Consider the following 22,959-nt stretch of genomic DNA (forward strand, 5'->3'; position numbering starts at 1 on the left):
CACCATGGTGAACAATTTAAACTCCTTGTAACAAAGGTCCTGGAGACAGAAAGTAATTTTTCTTGTGAGGGTGAGCTCTAAGAAATTTGAGACTAATTGATCTAGACTGACGTTCATTACGCTACATTAAACCACCTCAGTATCCTTTACCTTGTCTGTCAGATTTCCATTTATCAAATGCTTAATGTAAAAGAATGATTTTTTTTTACCTTCCCATATATCAGAGTCTCTTTAGATCTTAAGTTGGTTTATTTATTATTTTTTTTAATTAAAGATATATTGTTGCATCTGAGAGGACCTGAGTGTTTCTGTGACCTTGCGTTTTCACGCTTTGGCCATCCAAATATGTTATCAAGAACGTAAGAAGAGGACAATTCGTCACTATTAGAACAAGCCATATCACATTAATACCTCAAACGTTTACTGTACTTTGATCCAAATTTGCTGTATTCATGTCTCAGTTGAAGAGAACGCTCAAAACTTGGATCTTCGCTAATATAGTCAATGTCATCATGAACTGGAAACCCTCTTTTAGTACCTTATTTCCAAAGTAATCGAGTTCGAAAAAGAGCTTCTCCAGCGCATGTTCTTTGAGGTTGAAAAGAAACCCAGAAGACTTGAACTCCTCCAGGCTAATACTTCCCCCTCTGTCCACATCCAGCAGCTCGAAGACCGGACGAGAATGTCGAAAAATGAAGTTTTTCTCCACGTGGTACTGCAAGCACAGTGACATCATGAAACTCTTATTTGTTTTTAGTCTGACATTGTGTGTGCGTGTGATTAAAAACATTCCAGTTTGTATCTTGATCACAGTGTAAGGTGAACCTGTTTACAAGAGTATAGAAAGCAAACCGGGAAGTCTGTGTTGACTGTGGGTTTTTTTTTTCCCCCTCAGTGCAGACAGACCGTGAAGAGAGGTGGTTTCTCCATTCATGTCTCATTAATGTGGTTTGTGTACAAGCTTTTATTGTGGTAGTTTTCTTTTGTTTGAACTCCTACCTCACAACTGAGTAGAATACAGACTACCATATAAAACTCCTCGAATCCAATTTCACCACTAGCATCCCAGTCTAACATATCAAAGACCAACATAATGTCATTCTTCTTCAAGTCTGTCACATGGCTCATGAAGTGGAAAAACTGAATATCTGAAGGAGAGAAAAAAAAAATGTCACCATCATCACCATCATCATCATCATCATCATCATCATCATCATCATCATCATTATCATTGCTTTAATTACTTAAACCATTGTCAATTTTGGGGGGATTGACCTCTTTAAATATTCCTGTAAATAAAGATTCATTATTATTTAAAAAACAAACAAAAAAAACAAAACAACAAAAGCTCTCAAGAAAAAGAAATACAGAGCTATCGCTGAGGATCATTATGATACCGTTCAAAGTATTTTTGTGGTGAACATCCAAAAGCTGGAAGTAATCGACCAATATTTTAGCATTTCTTAACGACAGCAAACAGTAAACACTGTCAAAATCCAGATAATGGAGGAGAACTGAATCTTTCAACTTCATTTTGTCAAATCAAACACAGCACTGGATGACTTTTGCTGCTTACTTCGTCCTTACATCATCAGTGGAACTGCGGAACTTTGGTCACAATGGACAAATCGCGTAAGATGCAAGTTCTCACTCATCAAGAAACTTAACATACAGATCATTTGGGATACGCTGATACCTGGATAGGACGCGAAAACACTGCGTGACACATGACGTAACCCGAGTTCAAAAGGGGAAGCTCAAAAAAAAAAAAAAAATGTTATTAGCTTGCGTCACCATATTGGAAAAACCTGTGGAACTTGGACCAGCTAGGTGCAAAAAAAAAAAAAAAGAAAGAAAGAAAAAGAAAAAAACAGCGCTGCTGGATCAATAGCATTTGTTCTCTACCCCCCCCCCCCTATATTTACACACATGATTCACAGTGTTAACTTGGTGTAAAGCTGAAACGATTTTTTTTTTCGTTCCTTTCTTTTGTGAACGTTGACGACAAATGAAATGAATAAATTAATAACTCAGTTGAACACAATGTGCCAATTTTTTTTTTGTTTTGTTTTTTGAAAATTAATAGTCTGTGTTATATCGAGCATTCAATGCGTGAATGAAGAGGGAGAGCCCCAATGGTGTGTAGCTGTCTCTATCCTAGCACCACGGTAGAAGTGAGAAATGATGATGAGAAGACTGTTCTGATTTTCAGCCTACACCGGACAGATGGAGAATGGTTTAGTTCCTCTTACAGAACAAAGTGTGGACTTTTCCGTGGAGGGGAATTTCTTCCCTATATACTGACATTTTCACATCAGTATAAAAGCTCAGATGGTCGTACAACCTTCAGACAAACGTACGTATCTCGCTCTGGCAAACGGTGAGTGTGTTTGCTTGTCACTTTAATCCCGTCTCTCTGTAACTACTGTAATGCAAGATCTTTTTGGATTTGTTAAACTTTCACAGCATTTTCAAATTCGCTCTCTGTAAGAAACAAAAAAAAAGAAGAAGAAGAAGAATGTGTAATTGCACTACTGAGAGAAACGGCTCTTTCATCATGTGCTATTCCAACAGATGATCCTTTCCTCTTTTGGAGTGCTACTTTTCATCCATTACACGACAGTGGAAACTGTCAGGGTTGCTGAGAATTACTGGACTCTTCAACCAAATGGTAGGACGGAGGCTGTATGACTTATCATTTAGGACCAGTGTGTGTTCACATTTATTACACTTTGGCTGTGTAAACCACAGCTCTCTCTTTTTTTTTTCCACTGATGGCTACTTGACATGGCTCCTGGGGCCCTCTCTCTCTCTCTCTCTCTCTCTCTCTCATCTCTTATCTGCCTCTCTCTCTCTCTCTCTCTCTCTCTCTCTCTCTCTCTCTCTCTCTCTCATCTCTTATCTGCCTCTCTCTCTCTCTCTCTCTCTCATCTCTTATCTGCCTCTCTCTCTTTGGCTGGCAGTACTGGTGGTGGAGGTGGATGTGAAGCGGTTTGGCCGTCTGGTCCAGGTGCCGATCTCCTGTGGAGAAGCCTTTGAAGGGCAGGAAGTAATATGGAGGAAAAATGATCTTGAAGACCTGAAGGAACGAGGCAACAGGATAATGATTACTGTGGAGGAGAGGCTTGGGGCCACTTACACCTGCTATGACACAAACAGGACCCCGCTCAATCACACCCTAGTGCTGGTACAGTGGCCTCTGAGGAAAATTATAAAGAAGAAACCTGATGGAGGTAAACCACATGAACCATGGCCAACAGCATCTCATTAGATCCATCATATCAAATGTGTCTTTGAAGTTACATTGTATACAAGTTTAGCTTATCATTCTGTAGCGCTCAGAGCGATGATTTTTGGTACTGTTATTACTTTTCAAGGCTACATCCATTGCTTGGCTAATAACTACAAAGGTTCCTTCCAATGTTCCTGGACTTGGGATGAGAACAGGGCCGGACATGTAGCTGTTGTTCAAGTCAAACGGTAGGGTCAGAACAATTACATTTCAAATCGTTGTTCTTTTCGCTGACATGTTTAGATATGAAGGAGTTGTCAGACAGAGATTTGAACTGGTTTTCTTCCAACAGCTCTAACGGAGCAGAACACATCAGCTGCACTGTGGACTCCAGTGGACATAGGATCACCTGTAAGGACAAAGCTTACTGTCCATATGTTGAAGAGGTGGAAAGCATAAATTTGACTCTACATGTCAGAAGCAATCACCTGCTGGAAAGTTACTCCAAACAGTTCTACATCACTGATATAGGTAATTTTAATAACATGTTTCAGTTAACATTGTCTGAGGGTTATGGCTGAAAATCAGTCAAGATCAGTTGTGTAGTTGTGGTTAATTCACATTTAATCATCAGTAACTGATTGAAAATAGAGTTTACACGTTGGTATAAATCTCATTACATACATTGGAGGACATTTACCATAAAATTAAGATGAACAACTTGCTACAAAATCCTTTTTCGTTCTATTCATCCACATCCTGAAGTATGTCGTGTTTTGACTTTGACACTCAGTGAAGCCAGACCAAGTGGCCATTAAGAGGGTAAGCAGGACTACACTGGAGCTAAAGTACCCACGTTCCTGGAACACCCCCTTCAGCTACTTCCCTCTCACTTTCCAGGTCAAAGAGATCCGCTGTAAACAAGCATGTGATTGTGAAAGCTCAGAACACAAAAGTGCCAAGGTTAGTCCATCTCCCCGAGAGAAACTGTAGCTTCCTTAACAATGAATGGCCGTGTATATATATATATATATATTTATTTTTTTATGAACAGTACAATACCACTGGCTCTTCTCTAGCCTTGGAAAGTAGGTTGTGATGAATATTTCTATCAATGACATCTCTATGTCTTTGAAAGGAAGGTGATGATAGAAGATACAGATACTAGAGCAGAACCAACAGTTCTATCATTGGTACATAAAGGAATTTTTTTAATTAGTGGCTTCTGGAGTGAAGTCCAGATCAGCTGAGTAGGAGAGTACTGATGGTTGGGGAAGAAAGCATATTCAAATAAATCCATTCTGCAGTTTCAATAACATAATTTTTTTTCTTTTTTCTTTTTCTCTCAGCTTTATACTACAGAAACCCCCCAGCTGTCTGTGAAAAGAGGAGTTATGCTCTGTGTCAGGGCTAAAGATCCGCTGTGTAACTCTTCATGGAGTGAATGGAGCCAATATAAGTGAGTCATTACTTAAAATTCTTCTCACCTGAATTTTCATCAGAAACACCAGAAAGATATAGTTAAGATTCATTTAAATGAAAGCCCTAGTTTGTCAAGACTGTCTCCTCAGAGACATATTTGATTCAGATTTGGGGAACTAACCGAAATGACTTGTAATAAAATATCATTTTTCTTTTTTTTTCCCCCCCTTTTTTTTTTAGAAATAAAAGAAGGAGAAACGAGAAAAAGAACCCAGAGTGGATGAGGGCTATAAATCAAAACTAGAGTGTCACAGTTGAAAATCAGAGCTGTTGTAGTGTTGATCATAAATCCTTATTCATTTGCTAAAGAGACAGTCATCCACATGTTTTATCACACTGTTGTAAAGCCAATGAAAACAGTACAAGCAAAATGTCCTTTGTTTAACCTGCTAAGACGTAAATTGCTACCTCCATGTGAGCAACCAGCATACAAATGTAAAGCAGTCAACTTACACTAAGAGAGAAAAATATGATAGAGAAATTTAAACCACCTCTGTCTCAGGGCCACATTACAGGTCTTGAGTAGCACAAACAAACTAAAAAAAGTTGCCATTTTAGAATTCAGTTTAAGTCCTTATAATAAGTTCTATGTAAATATTTTTATTTAAATGGGCAATTTTATTTATTGTACACACTGACACTTTTTGTACGCATAATTTATTTATGTGTCATATCAAATATGATATTTTTACCATTAAAAGTCAATAAAGCACTTGAAATATTATCTATCTGTCTATCTATCTGTCTGTCTATCTGTCTGCCTGTCTGTCTGTCTACCTATCTAACTGCTGGTTTAATTTGCATGTGTACATATATTTAATATACCACCATATAGACTGTCAATAGATCTATTACAACTTTAAATCAGCATTACATTAATTATCAATATTATTTTTCACACTGCAGATCACACAAACCTGAGGATTACATTAACGACACAATGTATGGCAAACTAAAATGCTACCCCTCTGGTTTCAAGTGGTGTCACTCGACGGAACTTTGATATCCCTGCATTTGTCTGAGGCAAGCTTTGTTTTGAATGATTGCTTTGAATAATGAAATGATAAGAAATTGCCTTCATATGATTTGACTGATGATTTGTTGCACAACATAGGAAAATTGTGTGAGTTCAAGTATAATATCAACTGTCTTTTCATTCATTAGTCTTACAGATTAATTAGAACAGTGTTTGTCAACTCCAGCACTGGGGACCTTACGAGATAGCACATATTTGCTCTTGCCCAGTACTACCACAGCCTCTGATTAGTTACTTAGCAACTGGCCTCTTGGACAAGACATACTGGTGCTAGACATAAACTTACATGTACAGTCTAGTGTATCCCCAGGCCAGGAGTTGAGAAACACTGCATGACAGTGCACTTAACCTAATGCTACACCTAAAATTAAATCAGAAGTATGATGAAGCATGTTTTATTCACTTGTTTATGTGTTCTTGGCAAATTTTTGTGGTCATTTTTTGTTTGTTTATCAGATGACAACAGTATGGTTTATGATTTATTTCTAGGCTCACCTTGCTGCACAAAGCTCAGTGTTCAACCTAATACTGTAATGTAAACAGATTTGATATAAACTGGCATGAAAGACTGCCTGTAATCGAATTCATTTCTCACCACTCTTCACCGCTGAACTGCTGAGTAGCCTTGAACTGTAGGGAACCTTGCACAGGCTTGCATCATGTCTCTAAATTAGTGAATGTGTGTGTGTGTGTGTGTGTGTGTGTGTGCGCGCATGCATGTCTGCATGTATACTTGCACAAAACTGTTGCAAATACAGAATGTATCTGCATGTGCAACCACACACATAACAGCTCTGAACTGTACAGACAATTAGTTCATTTTTCAAGCCTGTCACCTTATAGGAAGAAGAAGAAGAAGAAGAAGAAGAAGAAGAAGAAGAAGAAGAAAATTGTATCTCCTCTGAATCTAAATTGGAAGTCATTCCCTCAGAGTTATTGAGAATGAGATATAAACATATGTAGACAAAGAAAACACTGTCCCTTGAATATGTTAGTGTTTCATGTGCTAGTTGTACAGGTCCACAAACCTGGCGAACTATCTCCAAGGGTATTTGTTGAAAAAAGAGAAAGGGATATTATGGTTACCAGAAATACGTCAAGAAATATCAGTTGTTTTCCACATGAATTGTATCTGTCTTTTCCTAACATGCTTGTTGGTTTACTCATTTTGTGGCAGTTTGTATGGAGAACTGTTTATGGAGTCTGTATTAACATTCTGTACAGTCTATATGTGACCCATTTTTCATACCAACACGGAGTGCACTATGTTTATTTACAATGGAGACATAACCCGAGACCTCTTCCATAAAGACGTCAATCACCAGTATAGCATCTGTAGTATCCCCAGCTATACATGACTGGTAATCATACACACGAAATAGTGTTTATGCTCATATGGGATCCCACCTCATTTAAATCCTTCGCTCAGTGCCAGCTGATTCAATTTGAGAGTATTTCAGATCTATACACATAACACACATAAAAGTCTGTTCAGAACACAGGATATAGAAAAGACTATCTTTGTTCTGAAGTCAGGCACTGAATGTATGGTATGGTATTTGGGACTTGCTAACCCCTGTTATTTTCTGTGGTTTCCATTTTTGAGGAACTAATCCCAGTGTTTGATTCAGCATTTGTATTCACGTGCCCCATTGCAGGGGAACTTACAACAGTTCAACCACTAACATCAAGTAGTATTGCCATGAGACCATCAGTAATAGCTACCAGACCTGTAAACAATTTCCTCTTAACACAAAAAGGCCATATGTGTTGGTAACGCTATGTTAAGCAGGCTGAATTAAAAACTGTTCCTTTAGAATGTCCAAATAAACGCTCAGTTCCATCCTTCCCATAACATACGCTCCCGTGTTCCTGTGTGTGTGTGTGTGTGTGTGAGAGAGAGAGAGAGAGAGACCAACTCATGATGCTCCTGCGCTCTCACTGTAATCCCCTCGCAGCGGCGCACATGCTCAGTTTCGATCACCGTGGCTATCTGTAATGGCTGCGGGATGATGTGATACTTGTCCCGATTCCGCGTCTTCATAGTAGGAATGCCGTCCTTCTTCAGATCGTCACACGGGACTCAGTCAGTCAACATGGTAGACGTCCGACCGGCGAAGCGTCGTGAATCTTAATCGAGAGGACTTGACATAGTTCAATCAATGTAAGTGGGCTATTTTTGCTTTGCAAATTGGGGTTGATCAGTTCAGCCGGGGCTGCAAACATGTCAGTGTTTAAGATCATGTGCTATCTGACTTGCTAGCCATCCGCCGGGTCACTATAGTTCATTTCCAGAATCCCCGGAGTGGACGCATGTCTGCGCTCAGTAAATAGCAATTTACCGTTTTATTTATTCATTTACGCAAGACACCAACTACATCAAGTCACAGTGCATATATGAACTGCCCGTTCATATGTTGGAACTGTGTAAAACTCAGCTATGGAAAATCAGAGCTGCGTATACATGCATCAGTGGTAATCTCGTGTGCCGTTATAAATATAGCCTATTGCTTAGAACACTAAATACATATTTACGTTGTTGTAGGTATGCCGTTTTCATTCTGAGCTGAACAGTTTTCCGTCCAGAATTGCTCAGTTTGAAAATACTGCAACAGGCTTATTCTCGATTACCGGATTGTCCTTGCGATTGGCCAGCTGCACACAGTGAATTTTCAATAAGCGCGAGGTTACTGTAGTTCATCGCATCTGACTGACGGCGCTGAATTGGTCTCGTGTGCAGCCTCATAACAGGAAATGAAATAGTTGTTACAACTTAACAATTGCCAACCACACTGGTTGTGTGAAAACTGGAAATAACACGCTGTCCATATGTGAAATTATTTGTCATTACGTAGTGTTCTCCTTCGCTCTTAAAAAAAGGGAAACCTTGGGAAGTATTCTGTGGTTATTTGTTTTGTTTATTGGAATACGACTTATAAGCTATGCTTCATTTCCCCCTACATTTTGTGGTCAGGTCTTCAGTAATATTTCCGGAACTCACAATACGTTCTAAATGTAATAATATTGGCCGACAAGTAATTTACTTCAAATTTGTCCTATTCTTGTGCTTACCCTTGTTAAAAACAAAACGATGAAAGATAGATTTATTTTCAGTCACCTAATGTATAATGCAATATCCGTTGTTTTAAAGTAATAGTTGCTGTCCCTAAAATTCACTGTGTTCACCGTAGAGTAACAGCCAATGACTGAAATGCAGTTTAATGATTTCATTAAATGGTGCTTGAATGAAATTATGACATGAACAAAACCTTGAGTAGTAATCAGAGATTTTATTTTCAGTGTGAACACCTAGATTGTGAGTGATAGGATAGGGTTAGTCTCACTATGGTTACTGAATAATAATGTCATAACAATGTTACAATGAGTGTTGTTTTTTATCATAGTACATCAGACATCTTAAGAACTCTAAGACTTTCATCAGACACTGCTTCTCTCAGAGTCTGAAACCCAGCCTTCATTTTGCACGTTTAACCTTATTAATGAATCCAATAGTTTGCCAAACTCTTAATCCCAATTTTTCTCTAACTGTGTGTATTGTGTATGTCTTTTGGTGCTGTAGTTGTGGTTTTGCGTGGTGTGGTCAGGCAGAGGTCATGGCCGTTAAGGAGCGGGTTGAGTCGATACTTAATGTGGGACTGAGGATACCCAGCATCATGCTTCTGGAGGTGTTGTACCGCTGGGACGTCAGCTCCTTTTTCCAGAAGATCCAAAGGAGCAGCCTCAACAACAATCCTCTTTTCCAGTACAAGTACCTGGCCCTTTACCTGCACTATGTGGGTAAGTGGTACGTCCCACGGTCTCTGTGATAAAAATTTCAGACGTGTTGGACCTGTGAGTTTGTGTTGTGTGGCTCTTACTCTGACCCTGTTCAGAGCTTCGGTTATGTTGGTGTGTTTATGTGTGTGTGTGTGTGTGTATGTGTGTGTGTGTGTGTGTGTGTGTTTATATTTGTCTTGTCTAATTTCTTCGTTTTCCGATGAGTTGAAATTGAACTTAACGCCTGAGTTTGCATTTGCTGTCTTTTATTCTATAATCCAGATCATGTCAGGACATCATTTTGTAGCGCAGGACATCATTTTGCTCGCTCTCTCTCTATCTCTCTCTCTCTATCTCTGACTAGAGCATGGTGAAAGTTTTTGTTTATCCAGTTTTCCTGCTGACTGCGTGCACCGTTGGCCCGTCAGGCTGGGTGCTTACTTTCCCAAACAGGCTGCTGTCCTGAACTTTAAAAGGGCTCAGTGGAGCATGGCATTCATCCACATTCATTTGGGTCCCATTCACACAACCATGGCTCATGGCTTATTCACACACATAGGGCTGTTTTTGTTTGGAATGGGGCTAGGGCAAAGACCAAATATGTGTTTATGTGTGTGTGTGTGAGAGAGAGAGTGTGCGTGTTGTTGCTGTGAGTGTGTTTGTGTGCATGTGCTCCATGTGTTAGTTCTTTCTCACACAGTAGATGTAGACTTCAGTATGTAGTATTTCATAAATCTTGATTACAGTATGTGTTTACATTTCTGTTTAGCAACAGATGACCCTGAATGAGAACCCACTCGAAGTTTGTGTGTGTGTGTGTGTGTGTGTGTGTGTGTTTCTGTGTTTATGTGTCTGAGCAGTGCATTTTTCTCTATAACCAGGGCCCTCTTTCCTGGTGTGAACTGGCACTCTCTGTGTGTGTGTGTGTGTGTGTGTGTTTGTGTGACCTGGCTCCACCTAAGGGGGATTTCTCTGATATCACTGTTGGATTTCTGGGGACAATGGGGGTGTTCTCCAGTGACTGCCTCTCATGTGAGACAACCCTCTGAGGGAGAATGTTATTTGACTCTCTCATCTGTAAAATGCCCCTCTTCTTCAGATGACTACCTATTTTAATCTGTCTGAAATGTCCCTTGATAAACTCCATCCATTATTACTGTCTCACTTCACTTACACAATGAATGTCCTAACATGGATTTCATATCACCTAGATCTTTCCGTCCCCTTGTTCCCTAAAATAGATGAACTATTCTATTCTAACCTTGTGCCATCCAAAGGAAGATGGGCTCTCCCCTTTGAATCTTAGTTCCTCTCAAAGTTTCTTCCTTTTATGCATGAGGGGAGTTTTTCCTTGCCACTTGTTCAGGCTTCTTCACTACGGGTTTATGTGCTCTGTTGCTCTGCTTCTATAGCAATATATGTTGGTTTGAAGAGCTGTACAGATATAATACTGAATTAAGTGCAAGAGAGAGAGAGAGAGAGAAAAAGTGTGTTTGTGTGTGGGTACTCGTGTATTTGCTTAACACTCATCCTTAAACAACTATGTCGTTTAGAGAAACTGACATCAAATAGTGACATATGGAAAAACACCAACATTCATCATATTTTCATAGTAAAATGTCAGTATATGACATGGTTCTAATGTCATCCGGGAGGCTGCTTCGTTTTTTTTTTTTTTTTTTTTCGGTTCTCATTTTTAAAATGATCTCATGAATATTATTTTGTTAAGAATAATGCTACAAACGAGGTCATGTGGACAGAGGTTTAAGGTTAACGTTGTTATTTAGGTTGGGGTATTTCTAAATGGTCACACAGTATGTGACATTTTTCACAGTTTCCAAAGAGCAAGGCCAATATTCGACGTCTTTTTCAAGAAGTCAGGCTGTAAATATTCGCAGGGTGTTTACAGAGTGTGCTAAGAGACATACTCAATAACGGCTTCGACACACTCCAGTTAAACATATGGACTGGTAACAAATATGTGTTCTTTTCCCATGTATTAGCAGACTGAGTATGTTTTTTCATGTCCACACGTTAGGCAGCCTTTTTAATGCTGCCTTCTCTCTTCACTGTTATTCTGTCTTGTCTTTCAGCTCAGTTCATGTGAGGAGAAATAATCCAACGGTGACACTTTTGCTGACATCTTTTAGCTTCTTGGAATAACTAAAAATGATAAAAGCGCGGGGGTTCTTCCTCTTTCGGACGCCGCGCTACAAGCCAAGTCGCGACGTTCAGAACGGCTATGAGGATTTATAGAGATGCTCTTCCAGGGGCCCCCGGCCCAGCCAAAAACCTCCCTTTAGCGCAGCGTTGAGCTATTGTGGCTGTTTGTATCAATGTACTTCGTGTCTTAGTTTTTTTCTCCTCCGATGGTTCGAGAGGAGGGGCAGAGGAGGGACCTGCCAGCGTTTCTCCTCTCCCAATGATACATTTAAAAGAGAGGAATAAATTGTAGCCTCCGCAGTGCTGTTAGAAGAGGAGGAATGCAGTGAGAAACAGAGGAGGAGGAGGGAGGAGAGGAGAGGTAGAGACTAGGAATAACCGTTGTCAGCAAATCTACAGGCCTCTGTATTTCTTTTTTTTTTTTCTTACTGTTTATGGATAATGGGCCTGGTCCTTTTTCTCGTCCAGGCTTCTAATTGAACAGGAGCAGAATCTTGTCCTCTGTCCACTCTCTTTACCCTTGACAAGTGCTACTAGTGCGTTTGGCACCAATAAGCCCTCCTCCGCACGCTTCTGTTTTCAGACAGGCTCGAAAGGACAACAGAGGTTTTCTTGTCAGCGACTACAAGCAGAGACTCTTGAATTTGCTCACTGTATGACGTTTGTCAGTGTTGCGGATGTTTAACAGTATTACTGTTTGGGTTACGTAAGGTTTTAGTCATGGCTGCTGTACACACATCTGCACAGGCTCATCTGCCTCTTACCGACTCCTGTTTTATTAGAGTTATTCTTTAGTCTGCTTATTCTGTTACTCCCCCTCTATCTCTCTGTCTCTTCCACTCTGTGTCTGTATAAGTGTGTGTGTGTGTGTGTGTGTGTGTTAATGGTAATTAATACACTGTGTGTGGATGTAGAGTGGAAGGTAGGGAAGTTGTGCAGTGTCACACAGATAAAGCCCAGCGTGATTATGTAATCTGCGAGAGCAGGTAGACATCACAGTGTAATAATGAAGACTTAATCCATGCCCTGAAAAGCCTTAATCTCCTTTATCTTCCTGTGAGAGTCCTGATATGTGGACACACACACAAACGCACGCGCGCGCACGCACACGTCTTAGTTTTCTAGTTGGGACTTTCCACTGACTACCATTTTACAGTAACTAAAGATTAATAACCTGACCATAATATTGTGACTTCTTAAATTTAATTGTATGTCTTTTAAAAAATAGTTTTCCCAAATGAAGCTCAGCAAATGCCCCTTCTTGGTCCCCAGTTGTCAGGTGATGGTGTCTTCATGGGGACATTTTGTCCACACAATGGTGTAAGAACCTATCTCTCTCTTTCTCTCTCTCTCACACACACACACACACACACACACACTCCTGAATGTAACATGTTTAGCAAGCCTACATACCCATTTACTTTACTGAATAAGGAGCTGGAAAAAAACCTGAATGCCTGTTGGACACCAGCCTTTGTTTGATATTTTTGAATAGTTAAAGATAGTCCCATTCTTAGATAGACTCAGACTTTCTACTGTGGTTCTCATTAGAATGTGTCCCAGGGTGGGGCTCGTGTGGTAATTAGTCCTTGATAAAGAGCAGATGCCATTTACCAGTCTTTGAACTGTATGGCTGACGATGAGAGAGTAATTAGACTCAGATTATGTTCCTTTTGTCTGTCGCGTCATTGTAAACCACGTCAGTTCAATGGCCAGTAGCACACAGATCAGCCGTTCTTCATCCCAGTTTTTCTTATTCTTTCTTTCTGTGTGCTGAGAGTACTTTTCTTTCTTACGGCATGTCGCTTTAACCTCTCTTTTCTTTCTTCTTTCTTCCTTTTTTGACTGAATCGTTTGGTTTTCTGATTCACGGTGTGCTGTCTCTCTCTCTCGCCGTGGTTTCACAGATCACATCAAGATTGCCATTCCGACTGGCCCCTTTTTTTCTCTTTTCTCCCGTTGTCGTCTGTCATACTCTGTTTCCATGTTTCTCTTCAGACGTCCCTTGTGTCTAGCCAGAGTTTAGTTCTCACAGTGTCACAGGCTGACTGTCTTGTGCTGCTGCAGATTGACTGAGGTGGCATCGTTCTAAAGTGTCCATCTTCTGTTAGTCTGACAAATGAGGTTTCCTCACTGTCAAGGGGCCTGAATTCTCTCTCTCTCTCTCTTGCTCTCTCTCTCTCTCTCTCTCTCTCTCTCTCTCTCTCGCGCTCTCTCTCTCTCTCTCTCTCTCTCTCTCTCTCTGTATGCTTTGTAGGCTACATCCTCAGTCTGGTCCTGTTGACTTTGCCGCGGCAACACCTGGTCCAGCTCTACCTGTACGTCCTAACCGCTCTGCTGCTGTTTGCTGGACATCAGATTTCAAGGTGGGAGCAGGAGTCAAAGTTACACTCATTAGACTCCACATCACTCAAACAAAACACCACAGAGGAGATAAAAACCACTTTATAAAGGGCACTGAAAGAAATTTGGACTCGGTCATATGTTTATATAACTATCCACAGTTGGTTTTTTATATACGCGTTTTTAACGTGAATTGAATCATCTGGGAGACTGAGAGACTCTGAGGTGACTTAGACAGAGGGGTTTTAATAAAACCTTCTCCCGAGTGATTATAGTGTGGGTTTTGCGGCTGTGACAGGTGGCTGTTTAGTGGCAGATTAAGAGAGAGTTTTTACAGCCTGTCTCACTCTAATATGTGTCTCTGCCATTGCCCTGAACACTCCAATTAAGGTCGGCCAAGTGTATCAAAGCCATTACCACAGCCTCATAACTTATCAGCCCTGGTACAACAGCAGTGTAACACAGATCAGGCCTCTGCAAGATCTGCAGAGCGGTGTGAGTGTGTGTGTGTGTGTCTGTGTTTGTGTCTGTGTGTGAGTGTCTGTGTGTTTTGTTGCTATTTTAATAACACTTTTCTTGAACCTGCTGTCATAAAATTGAAAAAAAAAAAGTGACAAAATTGTCATGTTAGGCATCAGAAGTTAGCATAGTAAGGACGGCTTGGATATGCCAGTTTCTAAGGGGGTGACAATAAATGATTTTTAAACTTTTTTTTGGGTTCAGTTTCCATCTCTCAAATGCATTTAACATGAATGTACGACTACGAACTGAAAGTTAAATTAAAGTTAAGCTCACAAGAGAATTTTGTGCACATTTTCAAATGTAAAAATCCAGCCGAATCCTCTACAAGACAAACAGTGATATTATAGCGTACAATATCATAATGCTAATTTCCCATTATTTTTGTAAGAGAACATGACTGTAGCAGAGGGTTCATTGTGTGGTTTTGTCTCAGCAGTGTTTTGAGGTGTGTGTGTATGTATGTGTGTATGAAGGCTCGTGTGGGGCTCTCCGTTTCAGGGACTATGTCCGTAGTGAGCTGGAATCTGGTTACGAGGGACCGCTGTACCTGGAGCCTCTGTCCATGAACCGTTTCACCACGGCCCTCATCTGTGAGTTCCCGTTTCTTTTACCTCCTGTATTACTCAGTACATCTCATAAAACCTAAACAATTCAGTATCCCCTTAACCTCTAATCCTTTGTCTCGTTTTAAACTAGCTGTATCTCAGAGATTAATATTTGCGATGGATTCTCTCAGTGACTTCCATCTCAGAATATCTCCCATTAAGCTTCTCTCTCCTTCTTTTTTTTTTTTTTTTCCTCCACCAAACCGGAGGGTTGAAATTACATGCAGCGGTTATGCTTGAATTCTCCCTAAAGTTTGGATGACAGAAACAGAGGAGTTACTGTCAGAAGTGTGTCAGAGCCATAGTCAGCATCTGCTCCTTTAAATGCGTGTTCTCCTGCTCAGCTCACTCCTCAAAAAACAAGAGGAGACAGGGCTTTTTATGCTTACTACCATCAGCACTTTTTTGAGAAACTTCTAGAATTCTTAAACCTAAAGGATAAAGTCTCCGCCCCTTACCTCTCTCTGAGGATGGGGATGCTGAATTAGAGTCAAACTGCAAACTGCAGGGTTCTTTGTGTAACGTGAGATCTGTAGTTCTGCCTCCTGCATCAGTTATGTTTCTGAGATGTCTGGGCACTAACAAAGCTTGCACCGGGTGTGATGCGTTAATTAGTGTCTGTTAGGGCTATGGGAAGACTGTACTGTTCAGGGGTAATCTTTACAGAGACATATAACTTTGTTTTCCGTCATTTATTAATTTCATGAGGAAAATTTGTTTATTGCTTAGCTTACTTTAAAGCAATTTTCAGCACATATGAACTATCTTCAGTTTTCAAACTCATAATAACTTACTCTCTCTCTCCCTCTCCCTCTCTCTCTGTGTGTGTGTGATGATATTCTCAGGCCAGTTGGTTGTATGTACCCTGTGCTCCTGTGTGATGCAGACAAAACAAATCTGGCTCTTCTCAGCTCACTTGCTCCCTCTAGTGGCCAGGCTGTGTCTGGTTCCACTGGAGACCATTGTGTTTGTGAATCGTTTTGCTATGATCTTCACTGGCCTGGAGGTGCTCTACTTTTTGGCTTCTAACTTGCTGGTGCCCTTTAACTTGGCTAAGACAGCTTACCGGGAACTCGCCCAGGTTAGTGAACACAGTCCATAGCAGTTTCTTGTCTATTCAGTCTCTTAACCCAACCGTTTATAAATACATATATTTTTTTTTTGTTTGACTCTCTGGGTTACGGTAGGTGGTGGAGGTGTATGGGCTTCTTGCCTTGGGTATGTCTCTGTGGAATCAGCTGGTTCTTCCTGTGCTCTTCATGTGTTTCTGGCTGGTTCTGTTTGCTCTGCAAATCTACACATATTTCAGCACTCGAGACCAGCCCACTTCCAGAGAAAGACTGCTCTTCTTGTTCCTCACCAGGTGTGTGTGTGTGTGAGTGAGAGAGAGAGAGAGAGAGAGAGAGAGCGAGAGAGAGAGAGAGAGAATCCTCTGTCTCTTATAGCATTTTACAGAATAATTATAAACGTGTATTTCTCATTGTGCAGAATGTTTGGGGTTTTTTTTTTCATTTTTGTAGGGGTGTAGATCTTGCTAGGAGTAATGATCATCAGAGTAAGACATAATGAAGAATATATATTTTTAAAATAAATATTTTAACATTAAACTGCGTTATATTGTTCTTATATGGTTATTTATATAATTAAGGACCAGCATCTGAATGAGTGACACTCTGCTCTGCTTCTCTGTGTGTGTGTGTGTGTGTGTGTGTGTGTAGTGTTGCTGAATGCTGTAGTACTCCATACTCTCTGCTGGGCCTAGTCTTCACTGTGTCCTTCGTGGCCCTGGGCGTGCTCACTCTCTGCAAGTTCTACCTGCAGGGCTACCGAGCGTTTATGAATGATAACACCATGCACAGGTATAGCCATCCCTGTCCTCAGCTTGGTTAGTGCGTCTTCTCGTGTCTGTGAACTTTAGTAAGCGGTATTCTCTCTCTCCCTCTCTCTCACTCTCTCTCTCTCTCACTCTCTCACTCTCTCTCACACACACACACACACACACACAGGGGCATGACTGAGGGAATCACTCTACTGATCCTAGCTGTTCAAACAGGGCTGATAGAGCTACAGGTCATCCACAGGGCCTTCCTCCTCAGCATCATCCTCTTCATCGTGGTGGCCTCCATCCTGCAGTCCATGCTGGAGATTGCTGACCCCATAGTGCTGGCACTGGGGGCCTCCAGGGACAAGTAAGAACATAGCACAGTCAACTATAGCCAGGCACAGCACAGCACAGTCATCTACAACCAGGCACAGCACAGCACAGTCATCTACAACCAGGCACAGCACAGCACAGCACAGTCATCTACAACCAGGCACAGCACAGCACAGTCATCTACAGCCAGGCACAGCACAGCACAGCACAGTCATCTAGAACCAGGCACAGCGCAGCACAGTCATCTACAGCCAGGCACAGCACAGCACAGTCATCTACAACCAGGCACAGCACAGCACAGTCATCTACAGCCAGGCACAGCACAGCACAGTCATCTACAACCAGGCACAGCACAGCACAGCCCAGCCATCTACAACCAGGCACAGCACAGCACAGTCATCTACAACCAGGCACAGCGCAGCACAGTCATCTACAACCAGGCACAGCACAGCACAGTCATCTACAACCAGGCACAGCACAGCACAGCACAGTCATCTACAACCAGGCACAGCACAGCACAGTCATCTACAACCAGGCAGAGCCCAGCGCAGTTACCTATAGCCTGGCAGAGCCCAGCACAGTTATCTACAGCCTAGTGGAAATCAGCACAGTTGTCTATAGCACCTTAAGCCCCATGATTCAGATTTGGTCAGTATAATCTCAAGTTCATGGTTAACCAGCACTGCTGTCATCTGACGTTGCCTGTGTATATATTTTACTGATCCGACTCTCCTCGCTTTCATGGAAGGAGTTTATGGAAGCACTTTCGGGCAGTGAGCCTATGTTTGTTCCTGCTGGTGTTCCCGGCCTACATGTCCTACATGATCTGTCAGTTCTTCCATATGGACTTCTGGCTGCTGATAATCATCTCCTCCAGCATTCTGACTTCTCTCCAGGTACGTCCAACTCTTTCCCATACGCTCAGCTCTCCAGACTAGCACCGCTCAGCATGCAGGCTCACGTGTCAGGGACCTTTATTTGATATAGAGCAGTTAATTTGTGTTGATTTGATATTCCACTGTTGCCGTCTGCAAGTCTGGCGTCTGGCGACTCCATAGCACATCTGAGAGCGGGACGGGAGAGAATCTGACACTCTTCATTACTATATCATTTTATCTCTTTTAAAAGCTTTGATTTGATTTTAAAGTCAATCAAGTACAGTTTTTTTTTCCTCTATGTTTCCACGCAGTTCCTTGAAGTTTTTTTTTTTCTAGTAGGGCTGGGTGTTGGCACAGATGCCCTGATTCAATTCGACTGCGATTCACAAGCTAACGTTTTGATTCCATCCGATTCGATTCAGTATCGATTCGACAGGAATGAGATATGAAATGCTATATAACAGCTTTCCATATTTGGAGAGATGTTTAAAAAGCTCTAAAGGGAACACAAATGCAAAGTCACTGGAAACAAATTGTGAAACCACTAAAGAAAAGGCCAAAGGCTTGTATACCAAAATCTTTTTATTTGAGGAACACATGAGTATACTTCCTTAAAAACAGAACAAACCTGTCTCTTTCAAACAGAGTGCAAATTATACAATGACAATGGGGGGCTTCAACTTTTTCTCCTGTTCTATATACCATAGGATATATAAATGTGTCGACCCCCCCCCCCCCTTCACCCCAAACTGTTGTTTTTACCTCCTTTGGGGGTGTCCAAGTCTTGATTAGGGGGGTCAGACCCCTCAAATCGAGGCGGCACGGTGGTGCAGTGGGTAGCGTTGTCGCCTCACAGCAAGAAGGTCTCGGGTTTGAAGGTCAGGGTCCTTTCTGTGTGGAGTTTGCATGTTCTCTGCTAGTTTCCTCCGGGAGCTCCGGTTTCCTCCCACAGTCCAAAGACATGCAGGTTAGGTGAATTGGAGACACTAAATTGCCCTTAGGTATGAATGTGTGTGTGAGTGTGTTTGTCTGTGTGTCTGCCCTGCGATGCACTGGCGACCTGTCCAGGGTGGTTTGCCGCCTTTCGCCCTATGCGCGGGATAGGCTCCAGCACCCCCCGCGACCCTAATCAGGATAAGCGGCTTAGATAATGAGTGAGTGAGACCCCTCAAATCCCCTCCGTAATTTGCACCCTGCTTTCATAGCACAAAAAAAGACTAAGAGTCACATGCCATGTTTCATCAGGATTTAAAGATATGTTCCAAAACATACATTAGAGTTCGTAATTAAACTAATATATAAACAACAACTTAAATATAAACTTTGCCTCCGCTGTTACTACAAAGAGAGATTCACTGAGTGTTTGGTCATGTGATTAAGCGTTGCGCGAGATCAAACGCCTGTAGCGCGCCGCCCCGCGCGCACTCCATAGCCCAGCGCTTTGGCTCGACTCCGTGTAGTAGCACAGCTCCGAAATGTCAAAGCAGACATTCCTCGGTCAGTTTTTTTCTTTCTTTCTTTTTTTCTAAGCAAGTGATGGTGCAATGATGTCGAGCCGCAAATAGGCCTAAGCGAGAATTTGGCAAACGCGGTTTCGGAATTCGGATCGACCAGACTATTATTTTATTTTAGACCAATTGCTTCTTCATTTAGTCTGTTTTTGAGTTATTTAATTTGACCGACTTGGACTACAAAGAGACATACATTTAATGTAGGCTAATGTCTTTATTTAATTAACAATAGCAAAGCTATTTGTTTTATTTTATTGTTGTAGCCTCTGTATGTTCAAGTCGCAAAATTTGCAAAGAGTTGCAAAGAGTTCATTCGTGCTGACCACTTTTAGTAAAATACATTTGTTGGAGCATAGAGTTTGTGTTTTATTGCTGTTTAAATGTAGGCTATTATATGCCTATTTAAAACATAGTTGTTCTATGGCCGGATGTCTAGCGTAAACTCTGGCAATGTGTGATATAGTCTATAGGTTTTCCCTATCCGCTCGCAGATCGTTAAACGTTAAAAGTTAAACTAGAGAGCAACAGTAATTGCCTACAATGTGACAGTTAGGCTATGTCAGAGCGTCTATATAATTCTCTGGCTATGTTTAACCATTGCTGGAACAAACCTAGAAAACCGGGGAAAATGCATATTAACCTAAAATATCGATCCATAAATATTACAGATCGATTCGTCGAAACGCTATATTTTTGCACACCCCTATTTTCTAGTGTCCCACACAAAGTTTTTGATGGAAGGATGAAAATGTTGTTAGGTTCACATGCTGTTTCAAAACTTGGTTTTTACACACTTCCTCGTGCCTTTTCTTTTTCTTCTCTCATTTTGTCTGTTTTTTTTTTCCCCTGACCTCCTAGGTTTTGGGAACTCTTCTCATCTACGTGCTCTTCATGTTTGAGGAGTTCCGGAAGGCTCCGGTCGAGAACATGGACGACGTGATTTACTGTGTAAACGGCACGTACCGACTGCTGGAGTTCCTGGTGGCGCTGTGTGTGGTGGCGTACGGCGTGTCGGAGACGGTGTTCGGCGAGTGGACGGTGATGGGATCCACCATCGTGTTGGTTCACTCCTACTACAACGTGTGGCTGCGTGCCCAGCTTGGCTGGCAGAGCTTCCTTCTGCGTAGAGACGCTGTGAACAAGATCAAGAGCCTACCAGTGGCTTCTGACCAGCAACTACAACAACACAATGACATCTGTGCCATCTGCTACCAGGTGTGTGTGTGTGTGTGTGTGTGTGTGTATCTCTGCCTGTCATTTGTGTGCGTGTGTGTGCACGTGTGTGAATATACAGGCATTGTGTATTTGTATGTTCATGAAAGTCAGTAATGATGCACTGTTTAAAGAGGTATATACAATGCTAACTATATAAGTTAATATCATTTGTATGAATGATCGTTAGTACAAATCAAGTTCAAGTTTCTTCTTGTAATTAGCTGAGATCATTGCATAGACAGTACTGGAATGTGAAGTCAGATTAATTTAAAATTTTAAAAGCACTTTGCAACTTTTATATGTAAACTCAACCTTTGGGTCTGCAAACACAAATAGTTGAGTTGAGTTTAATAATAAAAAAAAACCCCGCAATACAAGTTGCCTTAGAGTTTTAAACTGACCTAACTTTTCATTGTGTACAGTGTAGAAATCCCAGCGTCATTTGACGAAATACCCATTCATATGGATCCAGTTCTAAGTCCTGCTGCCTCTTCCTCTTTTCACAGGATATGACATCGGCCGTCATCACACCCTGTGGCCACTTCTTCCACGCAGGCTGCCTGAAGAAGTGGCTCTATGTGCAGGAGACTTGTCCTCTATGCCACAGTCAGCTAAAAGGCCAGGCCCAGTCCGGTACAGCAGCGGGGCCAGCCCAGGATCCACCTCAGCCTCCCCCGCCCCAACAGGCCAATCAGAACCAGGCTACAACCGCAAATCTCCATCCACATCCAAATCCAGAGATGGAGCCGGCCCCCTCAGAACCTCAGCGCGCTGAGTCAGTGTCGGAAGGCAGCCTGGAGGAGAGAGCCCTCTCTCCCTCCGAAGACAATGGCAATCCAGACAGTGGGCCAAGTTCTAATCAGACTATATCTGCTCCACCCTGTCCTTAAAGCAGCCATGAGCCGCACATTCATTGTTACTCTCATCCTGAGTTTTACCAGCAAGAGTTAGTGCTGTCCCACTTCACGAATGAGATGTCTGTGAAGCCGTATGCGCTATGTGCTAATTCGCCCATCCCCATTTATGAACCTGATAGTCATTCTTAATTTCCCTTTTTGTTGTTGGTTTTTGGTTCAGTTTTATAGTGCTGCTCCATTAACAGAAATTCCTGGTCTGAAGGAATTGGCTGGTCTTTTTTTTTTTTTTTTTTTTGGAGGTATATTTTTTAGCTGTTGGCTTCCGTGGCTATTACCTTTATATTTCATTTGTCATAAATCCCCTGTCTCTCATTTAACGCAGTTAACCGAGTAAGAGCTAATTTCTCCCGCTCTCTTTTTGTTAAGTTTACGACTGCTAAACGGAAAGGTTTAATAAACACCTATTTGAATGTGATCGCGTGACATTAAATGACAACACTTTGATGCTTACGAGGCGCTGGCACGTATTCGCTCGCACGCTTTCCGTGTCCTCGAGTAGTATTAGCCAATCTTCTTCGTTAAATTACCTTTTGTTTTCTCCACTATAGGTATGCCACTGCCTTTGCACTAATGTAACATAAAGCAATGCTCCAAAGTTGTCTTGTCGAGTACCAAATATTTTGGTGTGTATGCATTGAAACATATTATAGGTATACAATGTATCTGTGTATAATCATTTGTTTTAAAGAGGTTTTGATATGCAGAACTACAGCGCTGATTAGCATCAGGTGTTGTGAAGTGGCCTAAAGCTTGTATGACCACTTTAGTGACCCCTAGCGGTAAAAGTGGGAATAGCTCTTGGCCATGGATAAAATACTGATGCTACTACAAAACGGAATTCAGTTTCATCAGTATTGTTTGGCATTTATTGCATTTGTGAGCATGAATACATTGAAAAATGTATGAACAAACTCAGCAAATGCCATTTTGTATTTATTTGTTTAAGAAATTGATACCTTCAACACATTTCCTTAAAGGAAAGATGTTTGGCTATCAAGGAGTGTAAATTTTTTACATTCATCAAGGAAAAAAAGCAGATTTTTTTAGGGATATTTTAAGTATAGTATTTTCCATTTGAAATTTGATCTTGAATGAGAAAAGAGCCTAATACTTAAAAAAAACG

General features: G+C 41.4%; 1 protein-coding gene across 1 annotated transcript; it reads left to right on the top strand.

The window, feature by feature from the left end:
• Positions 1-2,574: 2,574 nt before the first annotated feature.
• LOC115805069 (RING finger protein 145-like) lies at positions 2,575-21,809 on the top strand. The gene is given in 17 exon segments (XM_030765553.1): positions 2,575-2,671; positions 2,964-3,233; positions 3,378-3,480; positions 3,585-3,763; positions 4,026-4,195; positions 4,582-4,695; positions 6,604-6,642; positions 9,362-9,548; positions 13,948-14,056; positions 15,054-15,145; positions 16,006-16,241; positions 16,348-16,523; positions 16,879-17,019; positions 17,167-17,349; positions 18,064-18,211; positions 20,563-20,919; positions 21,426-21,809. Coding segments are annotated over 17 exon segments (2,985 nt in total).
• The last annotated feature ends 1,150 nt before the right edge of the window (positions 21,810-22,959 follow it).

Source organism: Chanos chanos, chromosome 2 (genome assembly GCF_902362185.1).
Source record: "Chanos chanos chromosome 2, fChaCha1.1, whole genome shotgun sequence".
NCBI lineage: Eukaryota > Metazoa > Chordata > Actinopteri > Gonorynchiformes > Chanidae > Chanos > Chanos chanos.